General features: G+C 40.2%; 1 protein-coding gene across 2 annotated transcripts in view; it reads right to left on the bottom strand.

Moving 5' to 3' along the window:
- Positions 1 to 20,712, bottom strand: part of SNAP25 (synaptosome associated protein 25) — a 190,706-nt gene that overhangs the window by 2,075 nt on the left and 167,919 nt on the right. Inside the window, exons 5-7 of one of the 2 annotated variants that reach the window (XM_077485892.1) lie at positions 20,503 to 20,620; positions 14,132 to 14,257; positions 577 to 721 (exon numbers count right to left, since the gene is read on the bottom strand). In XM_077485892.1, the coding sequence (XP_077342018.1) occupies positions 577 to 721; positions 14,132 to 14,257; positions 20,503 to 20,620 (389 nt within the window). The remainder of the gene's footprint in view (positions 1 to 576; positions 722 to 14,131; positions 14,258 to 20,502; positions 20,621 to 20,712) is intronic. The other variant, XM_077485893.1, reaches the window with a different exon arrangement.

Below are 20,712 nucleotides of genomic sequence, written 5' to 3'. Positions count from 1 at the left end.
TGACTGTATAGATCTCCATTCATGCTCCAGTTTTGAGACAAAGGTAAAACAGATGAGACAGTTATGTACATTTTATAAGCATATGCACATAATATGAACTGATGTGATCCTAGCTCCCTTGTTACCTCCTCCCATGCTCGCCTTCAAGACTTCTCCAGAGCCTCTCCCATCCTCTGGAACTCCCTGCCCCAGTCTGTCCGATCAGCCCCTAGCATGTCCACCTTTAGGAGTTCCCTGCAAACTCATTTATTAATGGGAAGCCTATCCCACACCCATCTAACTGTTCCCGAGCCACCCCCATCAAATCATTCTCTACAGCTATTACCTTTTGTACCACCACCTCCTCCCTTTAGAATGTAAGCTCTACGAGCAGGGCCCTCCTGTGCCTTTTGTATTGTACTGTAATTGTGTTGTCCCCCCTATACATTGTAAAGCGCTGCGTAAACTGTTGGCTCTATATAAATTGTGAATAATAATAATAATAATAAATAATAATGTGAACATTTTTGTGAATTTTGTGCCATTATTTTCCACCACACAGTAGTAAAACATCTGTTTATAGTATTCTTCACCCACCTTCTCCATGATCCTGTCGATCTGGCGGTTTTGTGTGTCAATCTCATTGCCCATATCCAGAGCCATGTGACGGAGATTTCCAATAATGCCACTGACTTGCTCAAGGTTCTCGTCCATCTCTGTTTCTCGAGCATCATTTGTTACTCTGAAAAACAAGTAATAAGACAAAAATTTGAAAACTTGTAGCTTGCTGAGGGTGGTAGGATAAGCGCAGATATAGAATATCTCCATACAATAAAATGTGTCCTCCAGATCCTAGGCCAAAAACAACAACAACAAAATATGTAGAATTAAATATTGCAATTCTGTACCCGAGGGAACAGCCGGTATATGTCCTATTAAGCTAAACAAAAGTAATAAATAACCTGGCTATGGCTTAACCTCATGTATCTAAAATAATGAATGGTAAACCAAGTAATTAACCTTTATGTGGGAAACCCAGAGGAAAACTCAACATGTATATGTATGTTTAAAAAGCACAATCCTTATTAGAAATGTACCTTAAACATACAAAAACCAACTACCTCACCCATAAAATCATAACTGGACAATTATAAACAATAGCAGCTGTGGTAAAAAGTATTGTAAGCCTACCCTCTGACGTGTATATAAGAAGATGTACTGGAAATTTGTATCGTCCAATGGAGGTTTAGTCCATGCATGTATAGATCAAATATCCTTATATATATATATATATATATATATATATATATATATATATAAAGAAGATCAAATGAGATTAAATCCTGTATATACACATCCAAAAATATACTATGGCAAGCAAAGATAGTTGATGCCAGAAGACTCCATGGGAGGAGGTGCCCAATGATTGCCCAGTATTAGCATAGTGTATCTTCATATGGCATGGCAACTTCTAGGTTAGGTAAAGTCCCAAGCCATATAAAACCCAATCAAGCAAAGTCATTCTCAGCCATCACATGGATCCAGGAGGTCCCATCTTGGCCAAGAGGGAATGATGATCTGCAAACTTGTGTCTGTGAGTCTATAGTTCCTTCAGTAGGAGGAGGTATATGGAGAAGAGGGGTATGCTAAGGAAACCAGAACTAAAACACCTGGCTGGTTTCGCGGGCTGCATCAGACGTAAGTGTATAGCATAAGCTCTTTTTTTCCAACAGCTGCTATTGTTGATAATTGGCCAATATGATTTTATGGGTGAGGTAGTTGTTTTTTGGATGGTTAAGGTACATTTCTAATTAAGGATTGTGTTTTTTTATATATACACATACATGCATGTGTTGAGTTTTCCTCTGGGTTTCCTACATAAGGGTTAATTACTAGGTTTACCATTCATTATTTTGTATACATAAGGTTCAGCCTTAGCCATGTTTTTTTATCACTTTTGTTTAGCTAAGTCCACCTATACCTGATCATTGTTTAAAAAAAAGTATATGTAAAGTTAATTTTCTTTTTATCACTTATTATAATGTTAAAGACCCCGTCAGTTTTTCTTTTTTTAGTTTTTTTTTCGCTGTCTCAGATACACAGCAGGTGGTAGGAAAAGATCTCTCCAAACTGAGGGTTTAGCCTCTCTTAAGCCTAGTATGCATGGCCCGAATGTTGGGCGACATTGGCTGGTTCAATAAAGACTGGCCGACATTTAGCCCATGTGTATGGTAGCCAGTCCGACAGAAGCAGCCGTTTGCCCAGCTTCTGTCAGACGAGTATGCTGGAAAACCAGCGATTGACCAGCTCTCAATCAGCGCTCTCAGCCAATGGCTGAGAGCACTGCCAGGAGTGTTCTGTTGGGGGGGGGGGGGGGGTGTGGCCCCCCTGTCAGAACACAATCAAACAGCAGGAGAGATCACTGCACTGATGTTGGATTGTTAGTACAGCTACTTTGAAACGCAAGAAGAACTAGTGGCGTGTACCAGGCTTTAGACACCACAGAACAGGTTGCTCCATTGGAAGATTTCCCCTTTCTTGCTGTTCTGGTGACAACTCAAAATTTAGCATTTAGAGAGGTGAAGCCCCCCAGCTGGGACATACTGTAGAAAGCTGGAAAACACCTGACAGTTCTAACCATTTAACATTCTATCCAAATTTAAAAAAGAAAAAGTATGGTTTTACACACACTTGAAGGAGGTGTGAGGAAATTGGTTGGCTTGGATGTATGCATCAATAGAACCAAGCTTGTAGTGGAAGCCTGCTCTGTGAAGTTGGGGGGGGGGGGGGGGGTAACAGGAGTAAAAGAGTACAGGGTAGGCATCACTAGTAACAGGACTTTCATTAATATTAACATAAACAGGTCATGAAGTCTACACTTAAAATAATTAGATGTTACTGTCCACAATGTTCTACCTGGACCTCTTTATTCAATGTGTTAAAACTGATCTCCAGGAAATGAGCCAAATACACCAGAAAAATAAATATATAGATGCTGCTGTGCCTACCAAAGGATTTGGCATTTTGTCCATTTGAACCTGAAATTTACATAGCTGTGCCAGATAGCATGGTCATCTGACCCCCTTCGTTGTCTGCTCATGCTCCATATTCCATATATATGCCCCAACCAATGGCTGAGCTGGCAACCTCCTCTAGCGGTGACCCCTACACTTACCCTCTACTACAGCTTTCTTCACATGATGGTAATCAACTGCAAATAAGCATGAATTTCTTCATAAATCCTAATAGTGAAGCCAGCTTGCAGGTTTTTAGGTCCCTCAAACAAGTAAGGATTGAGCTCTGTCGTCTATAATGCAATTTAATGGTTGGTTACATGAAGTAACAAGCAAAACAGTTGACGCGTTTTGTCAACAGCCTTAGTCATAGGTTCCCCACTTTAGCCTGTGATTGGGCTATTAAGAAGCATGAGTAGACTGATGAGGTCATCTTTCTACACTGCCAGTGTGCTCCTTGCCAGCTTATAAGCATGTGACAAAATGTGATTAGCCTCTTTCTCTCTAAATAAACTAATAAACTAATCTAGGCTGGTATTAAGTGACACTAAAATCTGAATGAAAGAAAAAGACATTTATATAAAATTATATATTCTTAACTCAAAAAATTCATGTCTATTGGCATCAGCCTCCTCTAAATCTCCATATATTTGTTCTCCAAGGTCCCACGTATGTGTGAATGTAGTCACACTCTTTTGCTCACTCATGAGATGAATTGGGACTATGGAGTATGGGATGTGTAGTGTGCATGATCACAACTAATGTGCACTGCTTGTTCCAAATAAATGGAAGTTAGGAAGAAATGTACAGGTTCAGGAGCTCACAGTGGACGTTACAAGGTGGCAGAAGAACACAGTAAGGAACAATTTAATGAAAAAAAACTGTTTACAGGGCCATTATATTGTAGATGTATATGGTAGACATGGGCCCTGTAAAAAAATCTGTTTTGTTTTGTTCCATGCGAAAAAAAAATAGTATTTTGTAATTCCTGTACGAAATTCAATTCGGATTCGTACGAAATACGAATTTTCGTTAGATTCATAAACTTTTCATTAAAATAACGAAAGTTTGTTATGATGAATTTATCATTATGAGGGGCTCCCACCATCCCTGTGCTGTGCTGACTTCCTGGGTTTTTAACTTTTAGTTTTGTGAACTTTTCGTAAAAATAACAAAAGTTTGTTATGATGAATTTATTATTATGAGGGGTTCCCACCATCCCTGTGCTGTGCTGACTTCCTGGGTTTTTAACTTTGAGGTTTGTTAATTTTTCATAAAAATTAGGAATGTTTTTTATGATGAATTTATCATTATGAGGGGTTCCCACCATCCCTGTGCTGAGTTCCCGGGTCTGAGAGTACACCCGCTGTGCCCATTATGAGGGGTTCCCACCATCCCTGCCCTGTGCTGACTTCCTCTGGTGAACAAAACACCAGTCATATTTCTGGTAATTTGTATCCGAAATTCGTTAACGGAATTTCGTATTTGGTATGGAATTCGTAAGCATAGAAATTCCCATAGGGTTCCCACCATCCCTGAGCTGAGTTCCTAGGTCTGTACACCTGCTGTGTGTCCATTATGAGGGGTTCCCACCATCCCTGTGCTGATTTCCCAGGTCTGAGTGTACACCCGCTGTGCCCATTATGAGGGGTTCCCACCATTCCTGTGCTGTGCCGACTTCCTCTGATTGGTGAACAAAACACCAGTCACAATTCTGTTAATTTGGATCCAAAATTCGTTAATGAAATTTCGTATGAAATTCGTAAGCATAAAAATTCCCATAGGGCTCCCACCATCCCTGCGCTGACTTCCTGGGGTTTTAACTTTTAGGTTCGTTAACTTTTCGTAACAAATACAAATTTTCGTTTAGATGAATTTATCATTATGAGGGGTTCCCACCATCCATGTACTGTGCTGACTTCCTGGGTTTTTAACTTTTAGGTTCGTTAACTTTTCGTAACAATTACGAATTTTCCTTATGAATTTGGATCTGAAATTCATAAACGAAATTTCGTATTTTGTATGAAATTCGTATGCATAAAAATTTGTATTTCGGATTCATACGAATTTCCGTAAATTCGTATGAATTTTTGTTTCGTACGAAACTAATCGCACATGTCTAGTATACGGATTGTTTTTGAGAATATGAATATTGTGTAGTGTCACTTAAAATCTGTCAGATCTGGGCTCAGCCCTTCCTCTTCTGAGCTGGCCGCTCAGCTGTCAGTTAATTGGCAGCTCCTATCTCTCCACAGTGACTCACCTGTTGATGATATCCTGCTGGTCAGTCCTGCTTACTTAAGCCGCCAAGCCGAGATCTTCTCTGCCTTCGCCTAGTCAACATCACAGACTCTCTCTCCTACATGCCTGTTAAAGACTTGCTTGGCTGACATCCCTTCTGGTTCCAGATCCTGCTTGCTGTTCCACTACGCCGATCACTGGCTTCCTGGCTTGTCTGACTATCCGTTCCAGTTACTGAACTTTGGCTATGTTTTGACTACATTTGTTCTATTTACTTTTATTATTATTAAACAAGTGTGATTTAACTGTACATCGTCACATGATGTCACAGACTTTGAATGGTGATATCTGAATGATGCCTGCAGTTACAGGTTAGTTGTGGAAACTAACTAGTGTTGGGTGTTTGTATATAGTGTATACCACATTTTCCACTGACTAATGCAGAGTCAGCTAAAAGTAGTTGGATCTGTATGTGCGTTATAATTAATCGAAATTAGTTGATTAATCGATTAAAAAAAACGATTAATCGAACACGAAAATTTTAATCAGTAGCAGCCCTAATTTAAAGCATTTGTACTTTAAATGATCAGCAAACGCGTAGCAATGCAGTTTAAATTCTCTTGCATATCTGCAGTTGTGGTCCAGCAGTTACTGGGATTTCCAGGCTACCAGTAATTGTGTGGTGCAAATCATATTTGACCTTTAACTAGAGACATCTCATTGTGATGCATAATGCCATTTTTGGTCATTACAGAACAGCAGAGACTATTTTATGTCAGAAAAGATTAACTGACCTGCACATCATTCTCTATTGCTGCTGAAAACAGTAAACAGGCAGCTCATTGTGATAGGTAGACAAGCAGATGTAGATACAGAGAAGCACTTCTTATTTAACTATTTAGATATATAAACCGTTTAACTTGTTGATGTATTTGGGGCATATACAGTACCTTGAAAAGGTATACAATTTTCCACATTTTGTCATGTTACAACCAAAAACATAAATGTATTTTATTGGGATTTTATGTGATAGACCAACACAACAAGGAACATAATTGTGAAGTGGAAGGAAAATGATAAATGGTTTAAGTTTTTTTTTTTTTTTTTTTTTTTACAAATAAATATGTGAAAAGTGTGGTATGGATTTGTATTCAGCCTACTTTACTCTGATACCCCTAACTAAAATCTAGTGGAACCAATTGCATTCACAAGTCACCTAATTAGTAAATAGAGTCCACATGTGTGTAATTTAATCTCGGTATAAATACAGCTGTTCTGGGAAGACCGCAGAGGTTTGTTAGAGAGTTTGTAAGAACCTTAGTGAACAAACCGCATCACAAAGGCCACAGAACACACCAGACAGGTCAGGGATAAAGTTTTGGAGAATTTTAAAGCAGGGTTAGGTTATACAAAAATATCCCAAACATCTCACAGAGCACTGTTCAATCCATCATCTGAAAATAGAAAGAGTATGGCATAACTGCAAACCTACTAAGACATGGCTGTCCACCTAAACTGACAGGCCGGGGGGAAGGAGAGCATTAATCAGAGAAGCAGCCAAGAGGCCCATGGTAATTCTGGAGGAGCTGAAGAGATCCACACAGCTCAGGTGGGAGAATCTGTCCACAGGACAATTATTAGTTGTCACTCCACAAATCTGGCCTTTATGGAAGAGTGGCCAGAAAAAAGTCATTTTTGAAAGAAAGCCCTAAAAAGTCCTGTTTGCAGTTTGTAAGAAGCCATGTGGGGGACACAGCAAACGTGGAAGAAGGATGAGACCAAAATGTAACTTTTTGGTCTAAAAGTAAAATGCTATGTGTGGTAGAAATAACACTGCACATCACCCTGAACACACCATCCCCACCGTGAAACATGGTGGTGGCACAGCATCATGTTGTGGGGATGCTTTTCTTCAGCAGGGACAGGGAAGCTGTTCAGAGTTAATAGGAATGTGGATGGAGCTTTAGCGCTGACATCCTTGCTTATTGATGTGGTTATGTATACTTCAATGTAAGGTTAATGGACATTACGGTGGTTCCATAACAGAGCCTTCTAGTGACCAAATATGGGTAACGCACCTGTATATTATTACCTAGAACAACCTAAAGACTTGGACAGGAAGTGACTGTTGTTTTGATTGAGAAAGTTTAATTTGTTACCCAGGAGTCTGTGTGACCTACCCAAGAACACTCGCTTACGCAGTGCATGCTGGGTAGGATATAAAAAGGACAGGAGCGGACATCTTAGGGCTCTTGGGATCGCATTGCCTGCCTGTGCGGATCTGTGGGGAGGCTTCCCAGAGACAGCGGCCTGTAGCCATCGCGGAACATCAGCCTGTTTGGTTGTGAAGTGACCTGATGGAGCCGGAGAGACGGAGACTGGACTGAGTCAAGGAGACTGAGTCAAGTTAGTGGGGTTTCTCGGTAGAGTACAGGCCCAATTCAAATCAGCAGCTCCTTCGGGGGTCAGTGCTACAGGGCTAAATACAGGGCAATCTTAGAAGAAAACCTGTTAAGAGTCTGAAAAAGACTTGAGACTAGGGCAGAGGTTCACCTTCCAGCAGGACAATGACCCTAAACATACAGCCAGAGCTACAATGGAATGGTTTAGATCAAACCACATTCATGTGTTTGAACGGTCCAGATCGAAATCCAATTGAGAATATGTGGCAAGACTTGAAAATTGCTGTTCGCAGACGCTCCCCATCCAATCTGACAGAGCTTGAGCTATTTTGCAAAGAAAAATAGGCAAAAATGTCACTCTGTAGATGTGCAAAGCTGGTAGAGACATACCCAAAAAGACTTGCAGCTGTAATTGCAGAAAAAGGGGGTTCTACAAAAGTATTGACTCAGGGGGACTGAATACAAATGCGTGACACACTTTTCATTTATTTTGTAAAACAATTGAAGAACCATTTATCATTCCACTTCCTTCCACTTCATGTGCCACTTTGTGTTGGTCTATCACATAAAGTCCCAATAAAATACATTTACGTTTTTGGTTGTAACATAACAAAATGTGGAAAATTTCAAGGGGTATAAATACTTTTTCCAAGGCACTAGATGTGCTGACTCACATAGGAAGCATAAGAGCTACAAGCATCCATGTTTCTTCTACTACAGCATTTCTAATGGCATTCCAGCAGGCAGTCGTGAGAACACTCCTTACATGCATCCATGAACATATACGAAAGTTTGCTTGTGATTATACTGACCTACTTCACAATGACAGAACAAACCGAGAGTGAATGACAAAGAACTAGTAAAAGCCTTTTGAAAATGTCAACTGCTTAATGCCTAAATGCAGCAAAAATCAGACAGAAGGTCAGCATGAGGGACATAACTTACAGTCAGTGTGATGTGCTGATCACTCTTCTGTTAGTGAAAATCTTCCTCCAACCTCCTCCACCCACCCCTGTAATCTTCTGGTGTGGCAGGGGTTAATACAACTAACAGGCTGCCATATGCTCTCATCAAGAGTGCCCAACTATGCCCACCCTTTCCACCTGGATCTACCATTCACAGAAACTGTACTACTTCTATGAATGCAAAGGATCTATGAATGGAGGACGGACAGGTGATTGATAGAAGCTGTACTACATCTGTGAAAGGAGGGGGAGGAGCTATCAATCATCTGTCCATCCTCCATTCATAGATCCCTTCCATTCATAGAAGAGTTTCTGTAAATGTCAGATCCAGGCAGAAAGGGTGGGCATAGTCAGACTCTCTTTATAACAGCCTGTGATAGCCTGTTACTGTGTTACTGCCAGTTTAAAGCCATATAGTTTTGTGTGCGTTACTGACAGTTTACCGCCATATAGTTTTGTGCGTTACTGCAAGTTTAACGCCATTTACTTCTGTGTGCGTTACTGCCAGTTTAATGCCATATAGTTCTGTGTGCATTACTGCCAGTTTAACGGCATATAGTTCTGTGTGCGTTACTGCCAGTTTAACACCATATAGTTTTGTGCGTTACTGCAAGTTTAACGCCATTTACTTCTGTGTGCATTACTGCAAGTTTAATGCCATATAGTTCTGTGCACCACTGTATGTTTGGTGCATTATATTGCAGTATATTATAGTGTATCCCTGAAATGTTGCTATCTGCAAACTGTGTCTCAGGCACATCAAACGTGTCAAAAACATCAGCCATTTGGTTACCACATGCTTAACAAGGCATTTAACGTCCAACCACTCAGCCCATTGGCAAGAGCACCTAAAAGCCACACAAAAGGGGCACAAATCTGTCCTTCCTCTTCCTTACCCACTTCAGTCTGAGCCTGCTATACCGATTCATTACCTCTCAGTAGCCTCCACTGACAGGGATAATGGTATAGCAGAGGGTGTCCCAGGTCCTAGCAGCACACCACCAGCTGTAGACTGTAGCCAGCAAATTTCTCTGCCCCATCTGCTGCAGCGGAAAAAAAACAACAGTCCCTGCCACCCACATGCCCAACATCTAAATGCAAGCTTGTCAAAGCTGTTGGCTCTCCAGCTTCTGCTCTTCAGCCTGGTGGATTCTGCCCCTTCCGTGAATTCACACAATGTGCTGTACCACAATGACAGGTTCCCAGTCAATACTACTTTTCACATAAGGCCATTTCATCTCTCTATCCTCATATGGAAGGGAATGTTCTGGCATCGTTGGGAAAGACAGTCAGCCATAAAATACACATTACTGATGACACATGGTCCAACAAGCATGGGCAGGGACAATCTATTTCATTCACAGCACACTGGGTAACTTGCAACTCCAAAGGATGCAGGACAGGAACCACTCCGGAGCAGAGATTCTTGCAGCTCTGCAGGGACAGGCCCAGAGGTGGTTCACACCACGGCAGCCGGAGCCAGGAATGGTGGTGTGCTATAATGGCTCAAACCTTCTGTCTGCCCTTAGACAGGGAAAGTTGACACATGTGCCATGCCTGGCACATGATCTCAATTTGGTGGTGCAGCGTTTCCTAAATATGCACCCAGGGTTGCAAGATGTGCTAAAGCTGGCCAGAAGAGTCTGTAACCATTTCAGGTGGTCATACACAGCCAGTGCTCGGTTGGCTGAAATTCAGCAGGAATTCCACCTGCCCGTAAACCCCCTGATTTGTGACATGCCCATCAGGTGAATCTCGACTTTGGCAATGCTGTAGCAGCTATACATGCAGCAGAGGGCCATCAATGAGCATCTGCGCGAGTATGGCACGACGACAGTCTCAGGCCTGATGCCAATGTCACTGATAGAAGTCTTTTTAGGATGTGGAATCTCTGCAGGACTTCGAGGCTGCCTAGCTTTGAGGGTGTTCAATCATTTCATCTGGAAGAATGTTTTTGGTATAGGTTTCATAGGCAAAATTAACACCCAAAGACCAATTTTTCTGCACCTGTTTGACAGGTGCATATTATTGCAATTTTTTTTGCCTTCATCAAGAGCACCTCTATAGGATTATGGTGGGAAGGCGCCCCCGACACCCAAAGAGTTATTTTTGTTCACCTGTTTGACAGGTGTATATCGTTACAATTTTTTACAGCAAGGCCAATTCTTGCTTTCATTAAGAGTACCTCTATAGGCTTACAGAGGGAAGACGCCACCGACACTCACAGACCAATTTTTCTGCACCTGTTTGACAGGTGTATATCATTGCAATTTTTTACAGCAAGGCCAATTCTTGCTTTCATCAAGAGTACTATAGAGTTACAGAGGGAAGGCGCCACTGACACCCAAAGACCAATTTTCTGCACCTGTTTAACAGGTGCATATTATTGCAGTTTTTTACAGAAAGGCAAATGCTTGCTTTCATCAAGAGTACCTCTATAGGGTCACAGTGGGAAGGCTCCACAGACACACAAAGACCAATTTTTATGCACCCGTTACTTCTATCCAAAGTCAAAGGGACACCAGAATGTATCCAAAAAATCTCTAATCTTGTTCCCAGTCCACTGTGGCCTACACACTGGCTCCCCAGCTGTTGCTGAGCAAAATAAAGGCAGCTTGCAGGGAAAATGTCATTTTTTTGGCTTTATAAATGCAATTATTTCTGCAGCAGATTCTAGACATGGTACAGATCTGACACTTTACAGGTAGACTAAGGGGACCCCCAGGCACTATATTGGAAGGAATTTTTCATTTTTACGCTTTTACTGTTTTTTTTATTGATACATGCCCCCCAGGGCAGGACCTGGACCCCTATAACCATTGTATGCCCAATTACTTGCATATAAGCCTTCAAAATGGGCACTTTTGATTTTTGACATTCGGGTCCCAATGACTTTAATGGGGTTTGTTATTTGGGTCCGAACTATTGCTGTGTTCGAAATTTCTGCTGTGAACTGAACAGAGGTCCGTTTGGCCCATCCCTACTCGCTGCCAGTTTTAACCCCACTTTACCAACAAATGCACTGTAACTGCATGCATTGCACGTGGTTGCGAGGAGTTTGCGGAGCTTCCCCTTGACATGAATATATAGTGTTCAGCGGACAGCATCACTACAAGTTGGGTCAACTTTGCAGAGGACTCAAAGCGTCACAGCATCAGCACCGTGCCCATTGCCTATCACAGCTTAAAGAGGAAGTATACTTCCTCTGCTGACAGTTACCTATAGGTAATGGCACACGTTTAGGAGTAATCTACATTACATGCACCCAGTGACATCACTGGAGCATGCGCTGTGAAGGAATGGCCACCGGTGCCATTCCTTCCAAGCCCTGTGACATCATCGCGGCTTCGGCCAGTCACAGAGGCAGAGCCCACGAACTTCGGAAGCAAGACGGGTGAAAATGGAAGCGGCTGAAAGGTTGACATCCTGGCGCTGGAACAGCTTTGTTTTAGGGTGTTTCACATAATGTGCTAGTAGTATGCAATGCATACTAGCACATTATGTCTTTACCTTGCAGGTAGAAAAAAAACAAAAAAAGTCAAGCGGTATACATTTGGCACTTTTTGGGGGGGGACCTGGTTTTCCCAGATACCTGCTTCCACTTCTGGGTAAGATCGCCATGGCGATCTGTGAAGCTGTTTGGCACCTCCTGTTAAGAGAAGTAAAACTTTTTTTGTCCATTTTAAAAGTGACTGGCGCCCATCTTTCCATCTTGCACTACACACACCATGCCTAGTAACCGGCACCCTGAGGAGGAATGTCAGCCCTTCCGGCCTCTGGGGGTCACCACCAGGCCCTTGGAGGTTGGGGAGACCACTACAAACAGAACACCAATGCATCTGCATGCGGGAAAACATGGCCCTTCATGGGCATATACTATAGCACACCCCATTGAATGAGTAACTCAATTTTGATTTTCACCATTTCGCAAAAAGGCGCACTTTAAAAATCAACAAATATTTGTTATTTATTAACTCAATATAGGTTAAGCGTTTATGTTTAGCAGGAATTTTGTAAAATTTGCTGTGTTTTTATCTGCTAACAATGATTTTAGTGTGTTTTTATCAAAAATATCATTTTGATAAACATTTGCGCAAATATCACGGAGCCTTAAAAATCAGTAGCACCTTTTTTTATTCTATTGGTCATGTGCTTTCAAAAATATATCGTCTGGGGGTTCTTTTACAAACCCTGGAAGGGAAAAATGAGAAAATCCAGATTTTTTGAAAATTTGGACATTTACATTTTTCTGTTTGTATCTGCTAACAATTTTAGTGTGTTTTTAGTGAAAATATTGTTTTGATAAACATTTGCGCAAATATTGCAGAGCCTTAAAAATCAGTAGCACCTTCTTTTTACTCTACAGGCCATGTCCTTTCAGAAAATATATGGTTTGGGATTTCTTTTACAAACTCTTAAAACTGTAAGTGAAAAATTAAAACCTCCAGATTTTTAGGGAAATGTGGATATTTACATTTTTGTGTATGTTCGATTTTAACCGTTTTACAAAAAGACACTATTTAAAATGTACAAATATTTGTTATTTATTAATGCAACACAGATTAAAGGAGAAGTACAGCCAAAGCTCGTTTGGCTGTACTTTTCCTGTGGATCACAGGAGTGCAGTTCGTTCTGAACTCCAGTGACCATTTTTCAGCAGACAGCGGGGTGAAGTCCGCTGTCTGCTGACATCATAGATCTGGTCCAGGCTCGGGCAAGATCACGACAATGGAGTCAGGATCTGCCCATATGCCTGGACCAGCACCTGGCTCAGTACCTCAGTAAGCTGCTGAAAATCCGAGCCAGCTGCTCCCACCCCCTCCACAGCCCAACACTATAGCGAGTGTGGGGTGGCAGAGCAGAGAGCCGGTGACTGACAGTCACCAGATTTCTGCTCAGGGAGCTGTGAGAACCAAACAATCTGCAGTGATTGCTGGGTTCTCAGTCTTAGAGGTGCTGGGGGACAGATACAGCATTGGACCAATGCTGCATCCAGCTAGGTAGGTATGATCCTGGAAAAAAACATAACCCCATACTTAACTATAAGCTTTTATATTTAGCAGGAATTTTGCAGGAAGTTAGTAAAATTTGCTGTGTTTTTATCTGCTAATAATGATTTTAGTGTATTTTTAGCGAAAATGTTGTTTTGATAAACATTTTTGCAAATATTGCGGAGCATTACAATTTAGTAGCACCATTTTTTTATTCTACAGTATGATTTCAGAAAATATATGGTTTGGGGGTCTTTTACAAACTCTGAATCTGTAATGGAAAAATAATAAAGCAATGGAAAAATTGCAAAAATGGTCCAGCCAGCTTAGTTTAAAAGTGGTGCACAGGGCCTGGCAGCGAAAAGGTTAAATACTACATTTTCATAGAGGTCTATACATCAGGCAAAAAAAGAGGGACAGGGGATGTGCTTTTAAAAAAAGGGACAGTTCCTGCAAATGAAAGACAATTGGGAGTTATACAAAAAGTGTCTGTTTTAATTTTCATAAAGACATTGGAAATACATAAGAAAATGACTTACCTACGAACAAAGCCACCGCTAATAGCCATCTGTTCACGTTCATCCACGACACGGGCGGGCTGACTTGCTACCACTCCATCTTGATTATTACCCCAAGCTTTTTTGTAAGCATCACTTGATTTAAGCCTATAGAAAACACATTGTCAATGACCTCTAAAAACATGGCAAATATCAGTGAGAAATGAAATGCCACACACGCCATGGCACAGAGCCAATAAGAGCTGATTCAGGCAAATGAGCGACCAACAGAGCATCAGCTTATACCGATATATATCATATACCCAATTACCTAGCACTGAAGTTCATCAGCTGTGAAATCCTGAAATTGTATTAATTCATTCAGAACTTCGCCTAACTGGTATAACATATATTTCATTTTTTTTTTCATCCAGTAAATAGGAAAACAATCTTTCTTTGACATAAAACACACATAGAAAGACAAACCGGCAGACAAACATAAAACAAAACTGCCAAGTATAGTGTGTACATCACATCACATGGACATTGGCGTCACATAAATTCACCTACATAGTAGATTGGCACTATGCAATGGATTAGGTTGCATAGTATATTTGAATAATAAATATCTTAATATAGGATGAGTGAAAACAGCTATTTCAGAATACCTTGATTATTCTGATCTCTATTTTGTTTTTGGATAATATATCGGTACTATAACCATACATCGAGAGTTGATGTACAAACCTTCGTCAACAAAGACAAAAATTAAAAAAAATAAAAATAAAAAAATAAATAAGTAGAGTGGAATGAATGCAGCAGCAAACAAAACAAGCGTTGTAGCATCAATGTCCAATATACCTTGTTCATGCACAAGCTGGTGGCATGAATAGGATGTGAAACACTCTTCAACTAAGCACAACTGCTCCCATGGTTCACTATTGCATTAATGCACCATCAGTAACAGCTGTCACAGAGCCCAAACCAGTCAAAAGTGGACTTCTTGCCTTCTCTGTTTTAAAAAGCGTAATGGTTAAAAGGGTTTTCCATCTTTTCATGACTTTTTAGACATCTCTTTGCCTTGTACACCATGTTCTCTCAGAGGTCCGTTCCCAGCCATTTTTTTTTCATTCCTGTTATGCTGTTCCCTAGCTTCCTGACTTTCTGGCTTGTCTGACTATGCATTCTGGTTACCAAACTTTGACTATGTTTTGACTAGGTTTGTTCTATTTAATTGTATTATTAAACAAGTGTGATTTAACTATACTTCTGTCTCAGTCTGAATCGTGGTTTCTGACACCTTTTCACTTCTCTGTTTTCCCAATGATGGGTGTCCCACAGAAAAGGAGGTTAAGGAGACAGCAGTAAAGACAAATTTTAAAACAAAGATACACTCACTCTTTCCCCATCTACTGTGTATCACCACTGCGCTGAACAAAAACTTTAAACTAAGCCCCCACTTTATAAAAACAAAATGTGTACAATAATCTTTATCTAAACGATAGAATAAGCAGCGCTAAATATAATATAAATCCACACCAGTGAATTAAAAAATATTAAATACTATAGATCCACTCCAGTGAACATGAATTACTAAATGTTACTTCACATCATGGATTAAGTCAATTGTGTGACGAAACATGTCGGATCATGGATCAAGTCAATTGTATGATGAAACATGTCAGATTTTGGCTACTAGGCGAAAGAGAGAGGTACATATAGGATGCTGAACATCTTACATTGATCTTTGCAAAGTGGCGGTACAGTTAAGGAGCGGTGAGAGACTATCCATCATTCCCGCATATCCTGGGTCCGCCGTGACCACCTATGCTTCAGTATGAGCTATTCAAGAGTGCTGTGACTTTTTATATTTGGCGTGTTTACTCATCCTTTGAAGTGAGTGCAATGTGAGAGGTTTTTTATGTGTGATTAAAAAGTTTTATACTGTATCACGCTATGGAAGCAATTTTTTTCTTTGTTGCATGAGAGCATCTATGGGAACAGCCATGGCATCTATGGGAACAGCCGTGGCATCTATGAGAACAGCCGTGGCATCTATGAGAACAGCCGTGTCACCAGCCCTGTATTCTGAATTGGAAATTTGGATATCCCATTTAAACCCTGTAAAGGGGAAAAGCGTATCCAGCCAAACACGAAAGTGTGAGGCATACACAGCGGGTGAGTGTAACCACATAAGGGGAGAGGAGTCACATCTAGAGCGTCTAGAGTGTGGTGGAGGAGTGTAGATGTAATCTGCTTTTTATTCAAGAGACACTGGTTAAAGTTTTTTTTCATTATTTCTTCACTATTTCATTATTCGGATTATGATCCGAAGATTCAACATATGGACTATGATTTCACTGGGTTACATTATATTATGTTCTCAGGAAGTTTCACAGTGGTGATTGTAACAATTTGTTTAGGACGTGGACACTGTCTGATAGAACTTGAAACAATTCACTTGATTCGCGTTCTCTGTTTATTTATTTTCAGTGTTGAACAATATTTAGTCACAGGGTGATTTGTTTCAATAGATTGTATGTATTTGCCATACTATTCATTTGGTGACATGAAATATATAATAATTTGTGTTAATTGATTTTGATACAAGTTATATATATTATTTTTTTATAAATAATATTTTTTATTTTTTTCTCGTTCTGTATGCACAGGGCAGGGTTTGCACAGTGAAGTAACATTTAGTAATTCATGTTCACTGGAGTGGATCTATAGTATTTAATATTTTTTAATTCACTGGTGTGGATTTATATTATATTTGGCGCTGCTTATTCTATCATTTAGATAAGGATTATTAAAGACAAATTGCCTAGTAAACTGAGGAAGGTTTAGAACCTCTGTCAAAAATGGGTTGTCTGTGCCTCATAAAAAAAGTCACCTCACTTCCTGTCCACGTGACTTGTGTAAAACAGAACAGGAAGTGAGGGGAAATCCTCCAAATCAGAGATAACAAGAAAAAAAATTGCATGTCCTAGTAAAGTAAGGAAGGTTTAGCACCTCGTCCAGAATGTTGTACGTATACCCAATATAGTATATTGTACCTCTCTTCCTGATGGGTGTCAAACAGAACGGGAAGAAAAGATAAATGTCTTCTATAGGGACACAGACAGCATTTGAAATCTCAAAAAATCTCTTCCATAAGGATATATCAGCACATAAATCCTGACAGAGGTTCTAACCCTTCTCCAGTTTATCCAAAAGTGAAATAAAACAGTTCTGGCTGGAGTTAAGCTTGCATTGGCTCTTCTGATTTTCATTTTCAGGCTGGTGTTTTTATAAGCAAGCAGCATTGTTTAAAGTGGATGTAAACCCTTACATATACCCAGTGACGCGACTGGTGATACACAGAGATGAAGCAAATTTGTATACAGTGCTCCTACACTGCCCCAAAGATGCTGCTTGCAGGAATTTCTTTTCCCATCCCGCAAGCTTTCACACTGGGGAGGCATGAGAGATGCTTTTCAGGTGCTTTACAGGTGCTATTTTAGCTCTAAAACGCCTGTTAAGCGCCTCAGTGTGAAAGGGGTCTTACAGATGCTTGTGCTCTCAGTCAAAATGTCAAGCCATCAAATGGCGGGTGTCATAACTGATCAAATGTACAGCATCATGGCAAACAGAGCCTAAGATGTCAGCTTCCTTGGCTGTAAAGAAACATAGGGTTTGGTTCCACTTTAAAGTCTGTGTACATGGTTCAATAGTATTGGTTTTGTCTCAGTGGAACATTGCCCAGCGACTGGTAAATGCTTTATTGCTGGCACTGCACATAGGGTTCTATAAATTTAATAAAGGAAGTGCAATGCAACATGTGGTAAAATAAAGAACCAAGGTAAAAAAAGATAGCACCCCATGGGTACAGAACTTCATATGTCCTGCAGGAGTTCTGCTGACTTCAATGTCTGCCCCACACATATAGTAAGCCCAGCCATGGTTTGGGAGGGGGGGGGGGGGTCAGGTGACCTTAACTGACCTATCCTAGAGGACCCACTAGAACATTCCCAATTAGCTGACCTTTTTTGATGTATCACAACCCCCCCCCATTAAAATCAATCAATGGGGGGCTTCAAACTCCTACCTTCACAATCCCATGAGGGCAAGGGGGTATTAAAACATGCCTTCCCCTTTTCCTTACATTCTTTTGCTTCTGTTGTGTGATGAGACACCTAGCTAGCAAGTGGAAAGATTCACTTTCCTCATTCACTGTGTGTGCTACTAGTAATATGGTCATGTCATAGCTTACTGAGTTTCAAAGAGAGAAAATTGTTGGTGCCCTCTTAGCTAGTGCAGTGACTGAAGTTACCAATTTATTTGCAGTGTCATGAGGTAAAATATCAAAGGTTATGACGGCATATACAGTTTCTGTGAAAACGCTGTCTGATAAGCAAAAGGACAGTTGACATCTGAAAGAGATGTCAACTGACTGAAAGAAACAAAAAGGGCATTGCGCAGGACTTTGACCCGGAATAATATTTGTCAATTCCCAGGAGAATTCAGGCCATCTTGGATGCCAAAGGCGGTCCAACACCATATTAGGTAACAATTTAATTATTTTACCTTGTGTTTCCAAATTTTTATCCAATCCCTGTAGAAAAGCTCTATCCCTGCATTGGTGCTTTCATACATGCCCTGCAGCACTCTATATCCACACTATTGGAAGGAAGTAGATTGACATTTTCCTTGGACAACCCCAGAGCGGATATTCCTTCGGTGTCATACAGAAGTAATTTTCTTTTACATTGTGTAAACTGACACAGTAGTTAGTTGGTCTTCTGCTTTCCTCATAAGAATACATAAGATACTGTATATATATTTATTTATATTTATTTCTAGCTTTTCTGTATCTATCCAGTGTTCAGCAAAATGCAGCTCAAAATGAAATAAACTATACCGTGTTGCCTTGGGATACAAATATATTTTCAATGAAGAAACCATTGTGACACCCAATAATTAAATCTGCTTGCTAAAACCACCAGCTGTAAAATAATGCATAAAAAAGTAAAATACATAGAAAGAGAAGATGATGTAAAGGCAAATAAATTAAGGTCACTCAAAAGTGGATCACCCCTTTAACATGACCGTCCCCACTCCCGTTACCCCAAAGCCATTTTTGACTGGGTTGCCGTAGCAAGAACCATTAAAATCTAGGCATGCCTGCAGTGGCAGATGTTAAAATGTGCAGCATTATCTGGGATTCTCTTCATATTAATCTAGTCAGGACATCATTTACTCAGTTGACAGATTAAGAAGCCTTCAATAATATTAATAATATCCGCAATAATCCGCAGTAGCTCTTGGGTTATATCACCTTGGACTTTGGCAGATCCACCAAAAATTTCTACTATATACGATCATGAAGATCCTTTTACACGTGTGGTTTTTCAGGGCTTCATCTTGAATAATTGTTGAATGTCCCTGGTTTCATATTTATATATATTAAAAACATTACATTGATAATGACGAAAATTAGGCAGGAAGGTGATAGTATTATTAAGAGGTTCCGCTGATCTAGTAATGGTGCCTGAGACTGTAGCACACATTTGGTACAGTTTCGCCAAATAAACTACCCACTATGCTGCACATGACCTACTAATTACATAACTGTGTCAAACCCCATTACATGCTGGAAACAATCTCCATTGTACTCTAGACTAAAATAGACTAGTTTGTATGACTGCAGAGTGTCAGATTTGCATACTGTAAAAATTTGGCTTTATCAGCGCAACAGCTGTGGCAGATGGTATTAACAGTGTCATCTAGGTCACCAAGACCACATTTACACAATTACTAACAGCCTCTGCCTTAGAGAGAGCAAAGATAAAACTTATCATTGAGAAATTTTTATTGACTGAATTTGGCATAAATCTCTGCAATACAAGGTAGTCTATTCTGCGTCTGAAAGAGGCATAGAATTCATTTCTAGTATCATTTCACTAATGAATGAAAATATCCAGTGAACCATTTAGAAAACTTTCAGGAAGCCCAGCAAGCTTCTAGGGAAAATTATCTACATGCAACAATCGAAAATTTCAACATTTCCGTCAAGAGCATCATAAAAATAAAAATTTTTGCATTTAAAAAAATATCAACTTATTTGACAAATTTTTTTTTTATGCTAATAATTCTGCTTTTTGTGTTTTTGTAGTTTATCATTGAACGATTTTTTTTTATGTAACGGAAATGTTGAGGTTAATGTTATCGTGAAGGGAAATGCAGTGCAACCTTCACTGCAGAATGCCCGATTTTAATACGTCTACTTCCCACTGTCTATTCTATGAGATGAATATTGATCTCTCTGCATGCCACATGCTTTTTCCTGCCCATGTGTCTAGCAGCGATGATCTCTGCAAGGCTCAAAGACCAGCCTTGGGTGCTCAAAGACTTAGGCAGGCAGAACCTACTTGTTACATGGACAGACACATAGACCACAGAATTTTCCTAGGTCCGTCAAATTCTTTTCTGCTTCTTTCATGTCCTTATTGATTTGCTCCATCCCTTCCTCGATGCGTTCCAGTTGTTCTGATTAAATATAAGCATTATATCCCCACAGAATGAAGCAGATGGAAAAGGACAAAAAGAAAGACAAAAACTTCAGACATTCACTGTGACAA

The sequence above is a fragment of the Lithobates pipiens genome, unplaced genomic scaffold (genome assembly GCF_037356315.1).
Source record: "Lithobates pipiens isolate NorthernLeopardFrog02 unplaced genomic scaffold, aLitPip1_a1.2 Scaffold_18, whole genome shotgun sequence".
NCBI classification, from domain to species: domain Eukaryota; kingdom Metazoa; phylum Chordata; class Amphibia; order Anura; family Ranidae; genus Lithobates; species Lithobates pipiens.
This window is presented reverse-complemented; position numbering and strand designations above follow the sequence as displayed.